We start from the raw sequence: 16,671 nt of genomic DNA on the forward strand, positions 1-16,671 counted from the left end.
GCATGACTTTATTTAAAGATCTTAACACTAGTCATTAATCATAAAGATCAAAATATTGCTGTTTCAGGTTTTAGTTGAAAAGGTGTAGATCAAATTCCACTCTGCTTTATATTTCTGTACAAAGATCTTTAAAAAATCTTTCAAGTAAATATGCAGATGTGCTAGGTATATATTGGTATGTTCTAACCCTTATTTTAATACTATATTGTGGTAGCAAACTATCTTGGTTTGTTTTCCTGCCTTTTTTTAAAGGAATAGTTTATTTGATAGTGCTGAGGTTATTCCTTTTAGATTACGTGTGTTCACCAAGTTAGGACAAGTCACATTTTACACAGTGTAAGAGAGAGGCTGAACTCTATATTAAGGGCAGTTTTTTTGAGCAGGACAGTAAATCCGGCAGTGCTGTTGGTTGACTTGTGTCTTGTAATCTGCAGATTTATTCTGGCTATAGTTGCCCATCTGATAATTCCCCTTAAGTGGGTGAGCAACAAGCTTAGATAATAGCAGAGCCAACCTCTACCCCATCCTCAACACTCCCCCTGCATTGTGGGAGAGGGCAGGAGAAGACGTGTTGAGGGCAGGGTAGAGCAAAGAAGCCCTCTGTTAATTCTCAGATGGTCTATGAGTCCCACAAGTTATGGTCTACACTGCAGTTAGACACCTGTGGCTGGTCCATGCCTCCTGATTCAGGCTTATGGGCTCTGGCTGCGTGGCTGTTTAATTGCGGTGTAGATGTTCTGGCTCAGGGCTGCAGCTAGGGTTGCCGTTTTGGTTGGATGTATTCCTGGAGATTTCATCACATGACATAATCTTTAATTCCTAGAGACTCCAGGCCAATCCTGGAGTGTCGGTAACCCTCGCTGCAGCCTAAGCTCTGGGACTTTCTCACCTCGGAGAGACCTAGAGCCTGGGCTCCAGCTGAACCCAGATGTCTACACTGCAATTAAACAGCCCCTTAGTCCAAGCCACGTGAGCAGGAGCTTGGGCCAGCTGCAGGTTTTTGAATTGCAAGTCAGATGTACTGTTAGGGACCCACAGCCTGCAGGTGTAAGTCCGTAGACTTCTCTCACTGATGAGAATGCCAGCACAGGGAATTTCAGTACAGGAGAGAATCTGGCCCTGTTGCATTTAATATTGGTGTAACCTCCTTGTTTCATTACTCAGAGTATGTCTACAGTTCAGCCACTACAGCGGCACAGCTGCACTGCTGTAGAGGTTTAAGTGTAAACACTACCTATGCTGACAGGAAGGGTTCTCCTATCATTGTAGATAATCCACCTGCCCGAGAGGCAGTAGGTAGCTAGGTTGATAGAAGACCTAGCAGTGTCTACACTGGGGGTTCGGTTGGCATAGCTATGTTTCTAAGAGGTGTGTATTTTTCACATGCTGGAGGTACATAGCTGTGCTGATGTAAATTCCTAGTGTAGATCAGCCCTCAATTAGGCCTGGTCTACACCGAAAAGTTAGGTTGATCCAGCTACATCAAGCAGGCGTGTGAAAAATCCACACTCCTGAGTGGCATAGTTAGGCTGACTTAGCCCCCGGTGCAGACAGAGCGAGGTTGACAGAAGAAACCATCTCTTGGAGAGGTGTATATCCTTGCTGATGGGAGAACCCCTCCTATTGGCATAGGAAGTGTCTACACTGAAGCACTACAGCAGCTCAGTTGCAGCTATGGGTGGCTGTGGTGTTTCAAGTGTAAACAAACCCTTAGTTAAAGACTATTCTGTTGCAGATTTGTTGGCCTCTCCATCAGGGGTTCTCCAGCCTTTCCATTCTCTGTCTACTATTTCAGAAGAGAGAAATCTGTACAAGCTCCAGCTCCTCTCCCAGGAGTTCAGTCTATAAAGCTTGTCTTGCAATCATTAGCTGTCATTGGACTGGCCATACTGATGACATGACACACTGTTGCTGGTGGTAGCAGCTTGCAGGTGATTCTAAACTGCCAGTTTTAATTATTTTAAGTATGCAATTTGTAGACTTATTTAAGTAGCACTTCTTGCTCTGAACTTCAGGAGGCTGATGTCTCCTTTTTAAAGAGAAATAACTACATATGTACCACTGTGATCTAGTCCCAGAATTTGGTTAACACAATCAAATGAGTCTTTCCTTGGAAGGCAAAGTATCATTACTTGATTTGTTTAAAAATTATTTTGCTGTCCCATAGAGCTGCATGTGCATTCTTCCCAATATACAGACGCGCCCCCCCCCCCCGACTTACGCAATCGTTCAGTTCCAGAAAGCCTTACGTAACTCTTGCGTGAGTCAGAAATGTATGCCTGTACTTTATGCAAATATTTCCACAACTCAAAAATCCTATTTCTGGCTTATGGAACTTTTTCCGTAAGTGCAAATTTGCGTAAGTCGGATCTTGCGTAACCCGGGGAGCGTCTGTTCTCTGGATCCCTCTGAGTGAACTGCTTTGACCAGGCGGAGGATATTTTTCCCATAGGATGGCAGTGACTAATCAGGCAATTTCTGTAAGGTTCTTACTGTTGCTTTGTCTTTGGGACACGTTAGAAAATTTTTGATCTCGTATTAAACAGATGTGGAAAAATAAGTCTAGATCTACTGTTTCCAGATGAATCTTGGAGTCTTGCTGCTTCTGACTAAATCGTATGCAATGAATAACAAACATAGTCTGGTACATTTTAATGTCAAAATCTTGTACTTCTCTTGACTTTGGATGTTCTGCATAGTGCACATAAGCAGGTTTTGTTTTGTAGAAATTTCCATATATTTTGGTGCCAAGAGACAGTCACGCTTCAGTTATAATTTGTATAAATCCTATTTATTATCAGTTAAGTTTTAAGTACCATGTGGATATTGAACCCTGCATCAGTAGGAGATGAGACAAGACATAGGTTCAACTGTTTTTAGATGAAGATGACTTGTATTCAAAAGAGAACGTAAAAGAGAAGCAAATGCTAAATATTACCCTTTCTGGACTTTTTATAAAAAGGACTGTTACAATAATTGTTAAATATTGTTAGCATACGTTAACATTAAACAAAATAATAAGCTTAAAATAGCAAAACAATCAGAGTACTGTAGATTGATTTAAATAATCAGTTTTAATCTTTCTCTGCATTTGTACTTTTTAATTATTTTCCAAGAAAGGTTTATTCTCATTGGCTGGTAACCATTAAAACATGTTGATTTGCAACTAAGTATAGCCCAGGGTTCGGCAACCTTTCAGAAGTGGTGTGCCGAGTCTTCATTTATTCACTCTAATTTAAGTTTATAAAGTAAATTCGCGTGCCAGTAATACATTTTAATGTTTTTAGAAGGTCTCTTTCTATAAGTCTATAATATATAACTAAACTATTGTTGTATGTAAAGTAAATAAGGTTTTTAAAATGTTTAAGGAGCTTCATTTAAAATTAAATTAAAATGCAGAGTCCCCCGGACCAGTGGCCAGGACCCAGGCAGTGTGAGTGCCACTGAAAATCAGCTTGCGTGCCGCCTTCGGCACGCGTGCCATAGGTTGCCTACCCCTGGTATAGCCTTTACACTAAATTTGGTTCTTTTTTGCTCTTCAGGAAGTACACATATATATACATTTCTTTAAGCAGTTATATAACTCAACTTACATTTATTCAGATTCTTCATTTTTATGTTTTTTATTTTGTTTTAAAATGGTGAATTGTGCATTTAATATTTATGAAATTATTTGTTTTAACTTGACATGTGTATCAAGCTTCATTTGGATGGAAATTTAAATTAAAATGCACAAAAATAGCATTCTAATTTTTTTATTAAATGAAGCTCTTAAACTTTTTGTATGTATTCAGTACATTTATCAGAAACTTTTGCATTTAAAACTAACTGATTTATTAAACAAAGGAAGTATTATCTGTATTTGGTGAAATGAACCGATTGTTTCTGGTCACCATGTCCTTCAAGATTTTAGAAATAGTAGATCTCATTCTCTCAAATCTTTTCTGCTTTTTCAACTCCCTTTGGTTTTTTAACTTTGAATGATCTAGTTATTGAACTGAACTACTTTGATATTCTGAAATGAAGAAAATATTCACCTGCAGAAGAGGTTACTGCTGGTAAAAGCTGGTTTAGCACTTCGGTAAATTCTGGCAATAGAGTATGTAAATTAATAAAATTTAAAATTATTTCACTTTGGCTGGGAAAACACTTACATCTTGAAATCGTCTACTTCTCTTTCCTTTGTGCCAGTTTAAAACTTATAGTTCAGCTCTGAGAAGCTTACCCTGTTGTTTCAGCAAAGGTTAAAGTGTTCAGTCATAAAACTGCAAGCTTACTGGCAGGCCTACTTGAAATGCACAACAAACTTCCTTTTTAATTCCAACATGTAACCAACCACAGTGCATGCGTGTAATTTGTCACAATCAAACATCAATGTACAACCTTAATTCCATCCCTATACTTTTCATATACACTGACTTTTTATAGACTTTACGTCTATAAAGAAAATATTTTAATCTCCCTGAAGTGGGAATTGAAATTATGATTTTTTTGTGATTGTAAGGAAATGGATAGATGCATTATGGGTGACATGTTGGAATTGAAAGGGAGTTTTGGAGCAAAGGAGTCTGTGAATGTGTGTTAATGATGGTTCAGTGGTAAAAGCATATCATTTGTGGATGTGGACATTGGTTTAACTATTGAGTCCCTGCATGTTTACTCTGTTGATAGAAATTACTTGACCAACCTTTACTTTTTTATGGCTGTGAAGTCTCTGAGGAGATATAGATAGCGTTTGTTTTTTTAGGAGATAGAAGTTTTCACAAATGTGTAACACTGTTTTAGATTCTAATTATTTTCTCACCAATATGATAAATATTTTTGTCAGTTCTAATAAGTATTATGATTTACTCATTGATGCTCAAATTCTTGTTAAAAATGTATAAGGAGTTTGAATTAAAGAGTATGTTATGAGAAATGGCTAGTTAGAATGGGGCTGGACATACTCAGGTGGCCTGTTTCAGAATTCCCACAGCAACTATACTGCTATTTAGCAAATTCAGAATAGATACTGATGCCAGTTGGCAGAAAGTGTTAAATCTTCAAAGGATGAATGCAAATCTCAGACTCCTATGTGAATTTTCTAGTTGCAGCTTCCAGAATTAAGTTATGGAAAGCCAATAAGTAATAATCTACAGTGGTATAATGTGCAGTTAATACTTTAGGAGGAAACATAATTTTCCCTTAAATCTTGATGCCATGGTATAAAGGCAGATGTAGTGGTCTACTAGTTTTTGTCTTCATTTCATTTTCCTTTCACAAATAAATTCATTTAAAAGCATTGCTTTTTGTCACTGCTAGTCTGTTTTTAGCCATTTAATATTTTTCATCAAATCAGATGACCTCATATTTCACTTTCACAAAGTGTGTGTGTGTGTGTGTGTGTGTGTGTGTAGATGAGTATGTAATTTCTGTTCAGTCTCTTACAAATTGAGAGAGACACCTGTCAAGTGCTGCAGAGCCGTCAGTTGTGTGGTCCTGCTTAGGAGATTAAAATGGAAAATGTCTTAAAAGTATTATGCTATTTTAATGGTTGATAGGCTGCATATCAATTTCAGTGGCAAATGGGGTATTCCTAAGAGGGAAGCACAGCTACCAAGTTGGCTTTCTGTGAATTTCAGCCCTTTGGTCAAGAACGCCTCACTGGACCTGCCTGACAAACAAGCGAATTACTGATATAACACGCCCGTACTTCACTGGCCTAGTGAAACGAGCTGTGAAGACCTTCCAAAACATAGGCATTGCATGTGGCACAAAAGTGCCTTCCATCTAAAAGGGTCCTATCCTTTATTATAGAAGTAATCCCTAGCAGCATAACAGAGCAAATATCAGAGCTGCGTGTGTGTGTGTGTGTGTAATGTGGGGACCAATCCTGCAGGCTTTATCTAGTTAGATTTTTTGGTAAGTGAAGAGGAAATATTCTTTCTCAGGTGGTGTGCTGTGATAAAGTTTTTGTTTGTATCTAAATAGTTACAAAGATATGGTAGAGAGGATAAAAAAAGTGTGTATATATATATCATTTTTTTTAAAGAATTTAAGAGACACTAGATTATATTTTATAAAAGTAGATCATTCTCCTGAGTTTATTAGGATCAATTTATATAAAGGGTTCTAATTCCCACTGACTCAGTAAACTTACCTTCATCACAATGGTATGTAAAGTACTTTTATGTTTCTTGGATGTTCATCATACAGCTAGTTAGTATCTGATGTGAGATCTAGAAAAGTATTATGGAGTTTATAAAACCTTTATGCAAAGATATACAAAGCACCAGTTTAATAATTTTTCACAGAAGACACTGTATCAAATATATTGTGATTGTTTTGCTTGTGCTGTAACTAATATTTTGTGTGGGGGCATCTCTTTTTTAAGGGCTCAGCTGATCCTCTAAACAGTGCTTTTCACTTGACGTACAACATGGTGTTGAACTTACTCCGAGTAGAGGAAATTAACCCTGAATACATGTTAGAAAAATCCTTCTACCAGTTTCAGCACTACAGAGCTATTCCAGGTGTAGTAGAAAGTAAGTATTACATGTATCACCTACTTAACCATGTGAAAAGAGAACAGGAGTACTTGTGGCACCTTAAAGACTAACAAATTTATTTTAGCATGAGCTTTCGTGAGCTGCAGCTCACTTCTTCGGATGCATAGAATGGAACACACAGACAGGGGATATTTATACATACAGAGAACATGAAAAGGTGGAAGTAGGCATACCAACAGGCAGAGTCTAATCAATTGAGATGAGCTATCGTTAGCAGGAGGAAAAAAAAACTTTTTGAAGTGATAATTAAGATGGCCCATAGAAGGTGTAAGGAGAACTTAACATAGGGAAATAGATTCAATTGGTGTAATGACCCAACCATTCCCAGTCTTAACCATGTGAGAGACCGTGTCAAGGATACTTTAACTATGGGGTTGGATAGCTGAGATAGAGTGTTATGTTTATAATGAGAATCCACCAAGAGATTCTAGTACTGTACAGCCTCGCCTTCCCTGGCAGTAGAATGCTTAGTGCACTTGCTGTTATGGTTGTGGACGGGAGAGGGTTTTCAGGGAGGGAAGCCATCTTCTATTATTCTGTAATAGCACCCGGGTCTTTTTGGGGAACAGAATTTACTGATTTTGGAGATATCCAGTGAACAGGTTATACTAGGATGGGTCACCACATTGCAAATGTGTAGGAGAGGAAGAGGAGCAAAAAAAAAAAAAGTGTATTTGGGCTCATTGGAGATGCAGACAAGGTTTCTGTTCATGTTCAAAACATAGATAAGTCGAATTAATCCTAATAGCATATTTCAGTATCTAAAAAAGAATTAAGTCCTATGGTGTCAAAACCACCATAAAAAAAGATACTCTAGTAAGGCTTTGTGAATAGTGTGGAAAATTGGTCAACTGTGAAGCAAAATCCTGATGGAAACAAGGCTTTTGTTTTCTACTCTCTTGAGTGGCTAGCCTTGTGAGCCATGCTCTGCCTGCTTTAAACTATATATCCATGAGCCAAGATTAATTTCCAAAGTTCTTCTTGTCAATAGTTTTTGACAGTTCAAACTCTTCCAGGAGCTTTACCCAGTGGAATCCCAAAACCACAGCAGATGTATCTACTTCATCTGCCGGTGAAGAATGAGCAATTGTCCTCTTCAGTGGCATTAAGTGAGGAAAATAATAGATCCACACCAGGGTTGGAATTTGGGTTTTGGCACCCCATTGCACTGTGTATGTGTTGGATTGCAGGGGTGGCATTTAAGACAGTATTTGCATATGATGTTCATTTCTCAGAGAACAGTTTGCACCCATAGACATGCGCAAATCTTTGTTCCCATAGTTTAGAGTCCAGCATTGCTTCAGAAAACTATGCTGGAGAGCAATCTGGGTATTTCCTGGAAATTATTATACCAAAAACCATACTGTGCTTTAGAATTTTGTAGACACCTCAACTTCAATTAACTTTATGAAGTGGAGTACGGCTTACTAAGGCTGGAGATGCAGTCCATTCTATGGATGTATATTACAGGCCATACTCTCACTGAGCTTTGGCTTCTTCATGTCAGGATTCTTTATCCCTTGGCTGGGAGAGGAAGCAGAAGAGGCACAGCACCAGCAGTTTTCTTTGCTCTCAATCTGTCAACATTGGCTCCTTTGACATCAGCTTCTGCGGATGCTCCCTCTGACCCCAGGAAGAGTGGGGAATCTGTGCTGGTTGTGTCTCCATTGATATCATGTCACCCTCTCTCTGTTACTTCACTATAGGTTTCCATAAATGTTCCCTAGAAGTGGTTATTCCTTGGTTCCCTGAGGCCCCGGTCACTGTCCCAGTGCCATCAAGAATGGAGCTTAAGGTTCATGCCGGTTTTTCTGTGACCCATTTAGGACTTATACTTATACTGGGGTAGTCTGCCCCAGAAGTCCTTATCTTGGACTGGCATCTGCTTAACTTGTACCCTATCCCTGAGGTCTCATGGAGATCAGCATGTACTATTGGCCTTCCACTGGAAACAACCCATAGCTGGTGTTTCAGTCTGAGGGGTCGGTAATAGAGGAAGATGAGTGACTGGTGAGCCATAGAGGACACCTTCATCCTCATCTGCACCAGATGAGTCTGTGAGCACCTCACCAGCTGCTTCCCCTCTGGTGGCATGTAGGCCTTCCAGGAACCTGTTGGCACCACTAACTTAGGGCTTAAACCCAAAACTCACTGCAGTCCCACAATCTCTTCAATATTCAGCAGCCCAGTCAGCTGAGGCTTGTAAATCTCAAAGTACTTTACAAAGACAGGAGAGTATTTTCCCCCCTCTCCCCCCGCCCCCAATTTTACAGAGAGGGAAGGGGAGTGAGGCACAGAGAGAGGGTATTACTAGGTCACAACAGGGCTAGCAGAAATGGGAAACAAACTCAGGCTTTTTACTCCTGGTCCTGTGTTTTGTTCTCAGCACTATGCAACCAACCTTGCAGCTGCCTCCCATGTATAGGTGTGAGGTAGAAGGGAGTGTTCTTCTTCAAGTGCTGTCCCTGTGGGTGCTCCACTCTAAGATCAGCAGCGCCGGGACACACCGTCACCTAGAGTGGAGCACCCACAGGGACACACATCTCAAAGAACCTCAGTTACTGCAAGGTGAGTAACTTTCTCTTTTGTGTTGCTGAACAGTGATCCCTCTTGCAAATGAATTTGGCCGTCTTGGGTCATAATAGGACTGTTGTGCAGCCATTAGCCAGGGATTGCAGGGAAAATAAGATCCAAAATCCCCTCATTTCTACAACGCTAGTTCATAATGATGAATGTGTTTTAAATATTACCTCTTGGTCTATAACTTTCATTGTATTTGTGCTAAATATTAAAGGACAAACTTGTAGATATCAAGCTTTCTAGAAAGGGGTTATATTTTAATTTGGTTTTGTTTTAAATAGAAAACTTGTATTGAAAGTGATATTCAAATACTATTTAATTACATATTTTTGTGAATGTGTCTTTGCTATAATATTGTTTAAGATAGTGTGTGAATCTGAACATTTACACAAGATTGTTTTATTTGCAGAGGTAAATAAATTGGAAGAACAGTACAACAAAATAGAAATTCCAAATGAGGAAAGTGTGGTCATCTATTATAAAATTCGACAGCAGCTTGCTAAACTGGGTAAAGAAATTGAAGAATATGTTCACAAGCCAAAATACTGCTTGCCGTTTTTACAGCCAGGCAGGCTGGTAAAGGTAAATTGCTTTTCTTCTATCATCTCCCCCTGCCCATCAAACTTTCAAGGCTTGTGTCTACTTGCCAGTTGATTCTCTGGCAAAATTTTATTTATCCCAAGTGAATAGTAAATTTGACTTGAATTGTAGTTCTCTAACCTTCCTTTAGGGTTGAGTGTTTAGTAAGGTTTGCTTCAAAGTCAGCTTTGTTATAAATCACAACAATCCATAAACAGACTGAAGAAGAGATCTGTGTCGCTCAAAAGTTTATGTCTCTCACCAATAGAAGTTGCTTAAATTTAAAGATATTACCTCACCCACCTTGTCTCACTAATAGCCTGGTACCAACAGGACTACAACACTGCAAACAGCAATCCATAAAGTATACTTGTCATTATGCTTTTTTTTTCTAGGGGTTATTTTTATAACATGCTTTCATCTTTTCAGGTAAAAAATGAAGATGACGATTTTGGTTGGGGAGTGGTTGTTAACTTCTCCAAGAAATCAAATGTTAAGGTAAAATAATACACTTTTTTCTTTTTCCTTCACTGGCAAAAGATGCATATTTTAACTAAATGTGTAGGAAGATGAAATGGGGGTATAAAAACCTGCATTTTTAGTTGTTTTTCACAGGCAAAAAAAAGTCTGTCCCCTTGCGAGAAAAGCTACAAAAGGCCCAGGCCTTTGTAGACTCTTCACACTGAAGGGGGAAAGAAAAAGGTTCTTGGAAGTTGGGAGATAGGTGAAGATCTATCTTTTTAGTTTAGATGGTCCCCTGTTAACTGATGGAGTTATCTGTGGTGTCCTGTTTAAGAGTCTATCCAGGACACTATGATAGTGTATTGAATAACACCAGACCTTTCAGGCTACTTGAATTGGCTGCTGAGAGCCATGGTGCACTACAGCTGCATCCTAAGCAATCCGCAGTCAGGAAGGATACTTTGAGATACATTAAAGATATAGATACTTATTATCTTAGTATTATTTATCCTCACAACTGCCCGCTGAAGATAAATCTCTCCATTGTACAGATGGGTTATTGAAGCACAGAGAGGCTAAGTGACTTGCCTAAGGTCTCACAGGAGGTCTGGTGGAGCAGGGAATTGAATCTGGGTCTCCAAAGTGTTAGGCTAGTGCCCTAACCACAGGAACATCCTTCTTTAATAGCTCACTGTAGAATTTGATGGGGGAGGAGGTGGCAAGGAAAGAGAAGACATACGAAAAGGGCCAGATAGGCCTTGGAAAATGTGGAGGGAAACACTGCCACAAGCTGCATGACCTCCCTAGAGAAGCAGCAGAGTCCTGTGGCACCTTATAGACTAACAGATGTATTGTAGCATTGTAGGGGGAGGTCCTCTCAAAGCATGGTTTATTGTTTTGTTTGTTTGTTCTTTTTTTCCTGTGGGATGTGCCTAAGTCCCCAGGCTTCAAGCATTGCTTCACTTGCTGGGAATCCTTCCCAGTTAGTAATGGCCAGTTTCACTGTATCCACTGCCTTGGGGTCACACACATACCTTCAAAGTGCAAGATCTGCATGAACTTCAAGAGTCACTCCAAGAGGGACAAAAACAAAACTTCAGCTCCTCAGAATGGAACGTTCGCTTTGTCTGGCTTCAGATCAAGGACCCAGAGACTCTCCTCCCCACTCCAAACACCAGCCTTCAAGCTCCTACAGTGCCCCATCAGTCTCAACAGTTCATTCGCTTTCTAGGTCTTTGAAAGACACAGACCTTTGGGTGAAATGGAGAAAGCCTCATCCAAGAGGAGTGCTAGATCTCCTCAGAGAGACTGTATTCCTACAAGGCCTTCTGTACTGGAGACCCTGTACCCCTTAAAGGCTTCTGAGAAGGGTTCAAATGACCTCAGTACCAAGGTGCCCTTCATGTTAAAGACACATAATACCCATCATTGGATACACAAGTCCTTGGTACCATCAGAGCCTCATGAGGTGCTTCTGGGTCCCTGCAGTTGGCTCCAAAGAATTCAGTACCATCTGCCGCTGTTTCTTTGGTACCAAGAGTGCCAGTACAGCCAGAATTAGTGTCCTATACACATCTTGGTACTGCAAGTTTCAACGTCCAGGACTCATCAAGAGACTGCACAAATGCCTCCTCATCAGCTACTGGGTGAAACTCCACAGACTAATATATCCTCATCCTCCCCAGATGAGGTTGTGATACCCTCACCAACTTATGTGAATGACATCAAGCGATTCCAGGATTTGATGAAGAGAGTAGTAGACACTCCCCAGATTCCATTAGCAGTAGTTCAAGAGACCCAGCGTAAATTGATTGATACTTTTCCATCATCAGCACAGGTAGCTTTGCCTATAAATAAGGAACTATTAGAACTTCTCAGATGATCTAACAGACTCCTTCTACTGCCCTTTCACACTCCTTGCCCCCACTCTCCCTATCCTCAACAGCTAAGAGGGCAGGTAAAGAATATTATGTCCCAGCTAGGGGTTCAGAATTCTTACATTCTCATCCTGCCTCTAGTTCACTGGTCGTGGATGCAGTGAGTGAATGTAATAGGCAACACCATTCAAAGGTGACTCCACATTATAAAGACCACAAGTGTTTAGACCTTCCTGGTTACAAAAGTTATTTGTCTTCAGCCCTGCAATTCTGGATTGCTAATTGTCAGGTGATTGGCAAAATATACTCCTGGGGGAATTCTGTGGCAAAATAAATAAATAAATAATTCTGTGTGCAATATTTTAAAATTCTGCAAATTTTATTTGTCAAAATAACAGTGTACCAGTTTCAATTATTTTGGTAATTTATTTCAAAATACCTGTCAGCAGCAATGCAGAGAGAGAGAGAGAGAGAGAGAGAGAGAGACACACACACACACACACACACACACACACACACACACACACACACACACACACACACACACACACACACACACACACACACACACACAGAATTAAAGAAACCCCTATGACAACCCAGTTCGTGTTTCTCTGTCCCTCTTTTCCTCCTCCGCCCCCGAGCCTAGCTAGGGGACCAGAAACCCACACTCCTTACCTCCCGGAGCCCAGCTGCAGGGAGTCTTCTCCGCCAGCCCAGATGCTCGCAGCCCAGGGATCCAGAGGGACTAACAGCCTGATGCTGGGTCCCGGGCTTTTGTGGAGTTTCCTGCACGCTGCCTCCTTCCTTCAGGACATGCTGGGAACTGCAGCAGCAGGGAACCCTCCGGCTCCCTCGCCCTCCCCTTAGCAGTATCTTCTATGTGCAAGCTGGGCTTTGCTGGGTCCAGCAGACCCTAGTGGCACCAGAAACTCTGCAGCCCATTTCTGGGGTGGAGGGTGGGGGTGGGGAGGGAATTCTGTGCAGAACATCAGCACAGTAGAGGAACTTCCCTTTGATGGTTTGAAATTGTTTAGTGACTCCAGAGATGATGCGCTACAGAACACAGATGTGTTCTCTGAGATACTCCGGTGCGGGTCTTTATTCTTTGGGCATATATAAGCCTGTGAATAAGAAGAAATGTAGTTGGTCTCCGACAGCACAGAGATCACATACATCCCATTTCTCCATATACTGCAGGTTGTTGGAGCCACCTAAGAAAAAAACCCAGGATGTAGGAGGGAAAGTTCTCAACTGTTACTGCTACCCTGACACAGCAGTCATTGTCTACAAAATGTTTTTGATGCAGTAGTTGAGGTGCATGAATGCTCCTTTGATCCAGATCTGATGCTGCACCGTCCTGTCTCCCACGTTTTTGGAATTGTCTCTCTCACTTTCACACCTTATGGGGGCAAATTACCTCCAGCAGGTTTTAGAGGGTATAGTGCTGGGTACTCCATCCACTTCCAGTGTGCTTTCCCCTCCCTTTTCAGGGACTCTTCTCACAAACCTCTTCAAAAACAAGATGTTCTATCCCTTATTTGCATAGGAGCCATTGAACCAGTTCCCACTGAGTACAGGGAAGAGGATTTAATTCAGATGCTTATTGGTTCCTAAAAGAAAGGGAGGGTGGAGACTGATTCTAGATCTAAGGATGCTGAATACCTTTGTCAAGATACAGAAATTCAAGATGGTGACACTTTCAGCTATCATTTGATCTCTTCAGGATGTGTCCTTTCATATCAGGATACACCCTTTTCCAGGAGGTTCCTAAACTCCATGATAGATCAGGAACGTTACTAAGATCGAGTCCTTCCCTTTAGACTGTCTAATGCCCCTCAGGGTGTTCACAAAAGTTCTGGTGGTATTCGCTGCACTGCAACCGGAGGTGTGCAAAGTTCTGTTCAAGAGGAGGTCTGGGTCATCCTTCTGTAGGAGACATCTTTCTCTTCTCATAGTCAGGGGTCTACTTGACACCTTTTCCCCAAAGCCGCTCAGTGAGAGGGCTTCAAACAAAATCAGATGAAACAAGGCCAGTCGTTGTGATAGCACCAACCTGGCCAAGACAAGTGTGATTCCTTTGCCTCTCCTCCCATCCGGCTGTCAATGTTCAGTGAATGCCCAGTCTTCTCAGTCAAGACTCAGGGACCATTCTGCATTCCATCCTGAGCTCTCTATAGCTCAAGGCTTGATACTTAAATAGCTCTTAGGGTTAGAACTCTCCTGTTCAGGAGAGGTTCAAGAAATCCTGCTTATTAGTAGCAAAAATTCCACCAGAAGGACCTGCTTTCAGACATGGAAAAGCCTTCATCACTGGTGTACCTAGTGTCACCTAACTCCTGCTGATTCCTCCATCTTGGAGGTTCTGGAATATCTTCTCCCTCTGAAGAAAGGAAATTTTTCTTTATGAATTTCATTGCATTTAATCTAGCAGCCATAAGTGTTTCATTCTCTGGTGGAGGGTTTCTCTGAATATGCGTATCCTGCAACTTCCAGATTCATCAAAGGGTTAGCAGATCGTTTCCCAAGTCTTAGATACCCCTCACCTTCCTGCGGCTTAAACTTAGTTCTCAATATTCAAATGAAGCTTCCATTTCAACTGCTAGCTAAGTGCTTGCTTCTGAACTCTCCTACTTAGTAGCTATTACCTCTGCGTGAAGAATTGGTGATCTAGCAGCTTTCATGGCTGGCTCTCCCTCCCTACACTGTTTTTCAGAGAAAAGGAATCTCCATGAACACATCTGTGTTTCTTTCACAAAGTTATATCAGATTTTGACATAAACCAGTCCCTTCATCTTCAGTTTTCTATCCTGCACCTGATCTGCCTAGGAAGAAAGCTGCCCTTCACACTTTGAATGTTAGGAGAGGGCTGACCTACTACTTAGACAGGACTAGACCTTTTTTGAGCCTCCAGGACACTTTTTGTTTCTATTGTGGACGGAGCTAGAGGAGTTCCCAGTGTTTGTGCAGAGACTTTTTAAGTGGGTTTCTGGATGTATTATCTCTTGGTATACAGCTGCTAATATACAATGCCCAGCATTATAGCCCAAGCTGCCAAATCGAAGTCTGTTTGTTGCCTTGCTGAGGGACGTTCCTATTGTAGAGATTTGCAAGGCTGCTACATGGGCTTCAGTCCACACCTTCTTGAGACACTATGCCATGGCTGCCGATTCTCGGGCAGATGCTGCCTTTGGTTCTGCAGTTTAGAGTCAGTCCTACATCAAGCTCTGACACTCCCACTGCCTTCAGATGATACTGCTTGGCAGTCACCTCTAGAGGAGCACCCTCAGGGACGCTACTCAAAAGAGAGGTTACTTAGCTTGTACAGTAACTGGGGTTCTTTGAGATGTCCCTATGGTTTTCACTACCTACCCTCCTTTCCCTCTGCTTTGGAGCCTCATTTTCTTAGGGCTTTGTAGTGGAGAAGAATCCGAGGGCAGTCCATCTATCTCCATTCCATATATCCATAGTACAGGGCACAGGATAGCTAGGTGTGCGCACAGAATGAGCACTGCTATCGAAAATCTCCAATTAAAGGCACATAGAGCACATGCTCACCTCAAGTGGAGCCCCCTTAGGGACATGCATCTCGAAGAACTCCAATTACTGTGCAGGGTAAGTAACCGCTTTGGAAATCTGTTTTTGCAGCTGGTGTTTGCACAGCTCGGTCTTACATTTTGACCTTCATTTCAGAAACTTTTGACACTGAGATATTTCTAATCTTTGCATTCAAAATAGGTTTAAAAATATTTTCTGTAGCTGAGTATGGGAATGGTCATATAATATAGAGATTCTGTAATTATGATGGATGAGTACAAGGGTCCAACTACTGTACTTATATGGAAGATTCTCTCTTTGCACAGCACAATGTGGTCTCAGTTGTGACTGAGGCCTTTCGGTGCTACTAAATATAAATATTTAATAATAATAATAGAGAAAAGACAGCAGATGTGGATGCAGAAACAAAACTTTTTGCGGAGCTTTTGTTTTGTCCTTTTGAATGTTGCTTTTTCTATTTTTTTTTTATTCCGTTCTCATTCAAGTTAAGAAAGTGGACTGGAAAATAGCCTTTGTACACTGAAGTGCTGTTTCTTAAACTGCTTTCTTATGAACCATTTGACGAGCAGTAAAACAGGTCCCCCCCCTTATTATTTTAACATTTCCAACTTCTGTGTCCCTCTGAGGTGTTTCTTTCCCCTCCGTTGCATGTGTTTTATTTATTATATATATAAACGCCTCCTATTTTGCCCATCTCAATCTTTTACAAGCCTTTTAGGTTTTAATATTACTATTGAAATAATGATCTGTGCTGGAGAGGGTAATTCCAGTTGGAACAGTAACTTTTAGTTGAGCCATTGTGACAGTTGCTAAATTTTTCCTTCAGAGTGTAGTGGAAAGTATAACAGATACTGAAAATTATGGAATAGACTTAGAACTATGCCACTCCTAGCATTCATATGGAAAAGCTAGTTTCTTTGAGGATTTCTTTAAATCTGTGGGCCAATGCAAGACAAATTATCTTTTAAAAGTAGATAATTAACAGCTGCTTTAATACACATAGTAGTGAAAACCACTGTGCCTCTTGTCTTATGAGTTTGTCCTGGGATATAGATGTTGATCATATA

General features: G+C 40.8%; 1 protein-coding gene across 1 annotated transcript in view; it reads left to right on the top strand.

Moving 5' to 3' along the window:
- Positions 1–16,671, top strand: part of MTREX (Mtr4 exosome RNA helicase) — a 78,764-nt gene that overhangs the window by 32,061 nt on the left and 30,032 nt on the right. Inside the window, exons 16-18 of the mRNA XM_045022442.1 lie at positions 6,374–6,524; positions 9,538–9,710; positions 10,137–10,205. Coding sequence (XP_044878377.1) covers positions 6,374–6,524; positions 9,538–9,710; positions 10,137–10,205 — 393 coding nt within the window. The remainder of the gene's footprint in view (positions 1–6,373; positions 6,525–9,537; positions 9,711–10,136; positions 10,206–16,671) is intronic.

This window comes from Mauremys mutica, chromosome 6, assembly GCF_020497125.1.
Source record: "Mauremys mutica isolate MM-2020 ecotype Southern chromosome 6, ASM2049712v1, whole genome shotgun sequence".
Taxonomy (NCBI): Eukaryota; Metazoa; Chordata; order Testudines; family Geoemydidae; genus Mauremys; species Mauremys mutica.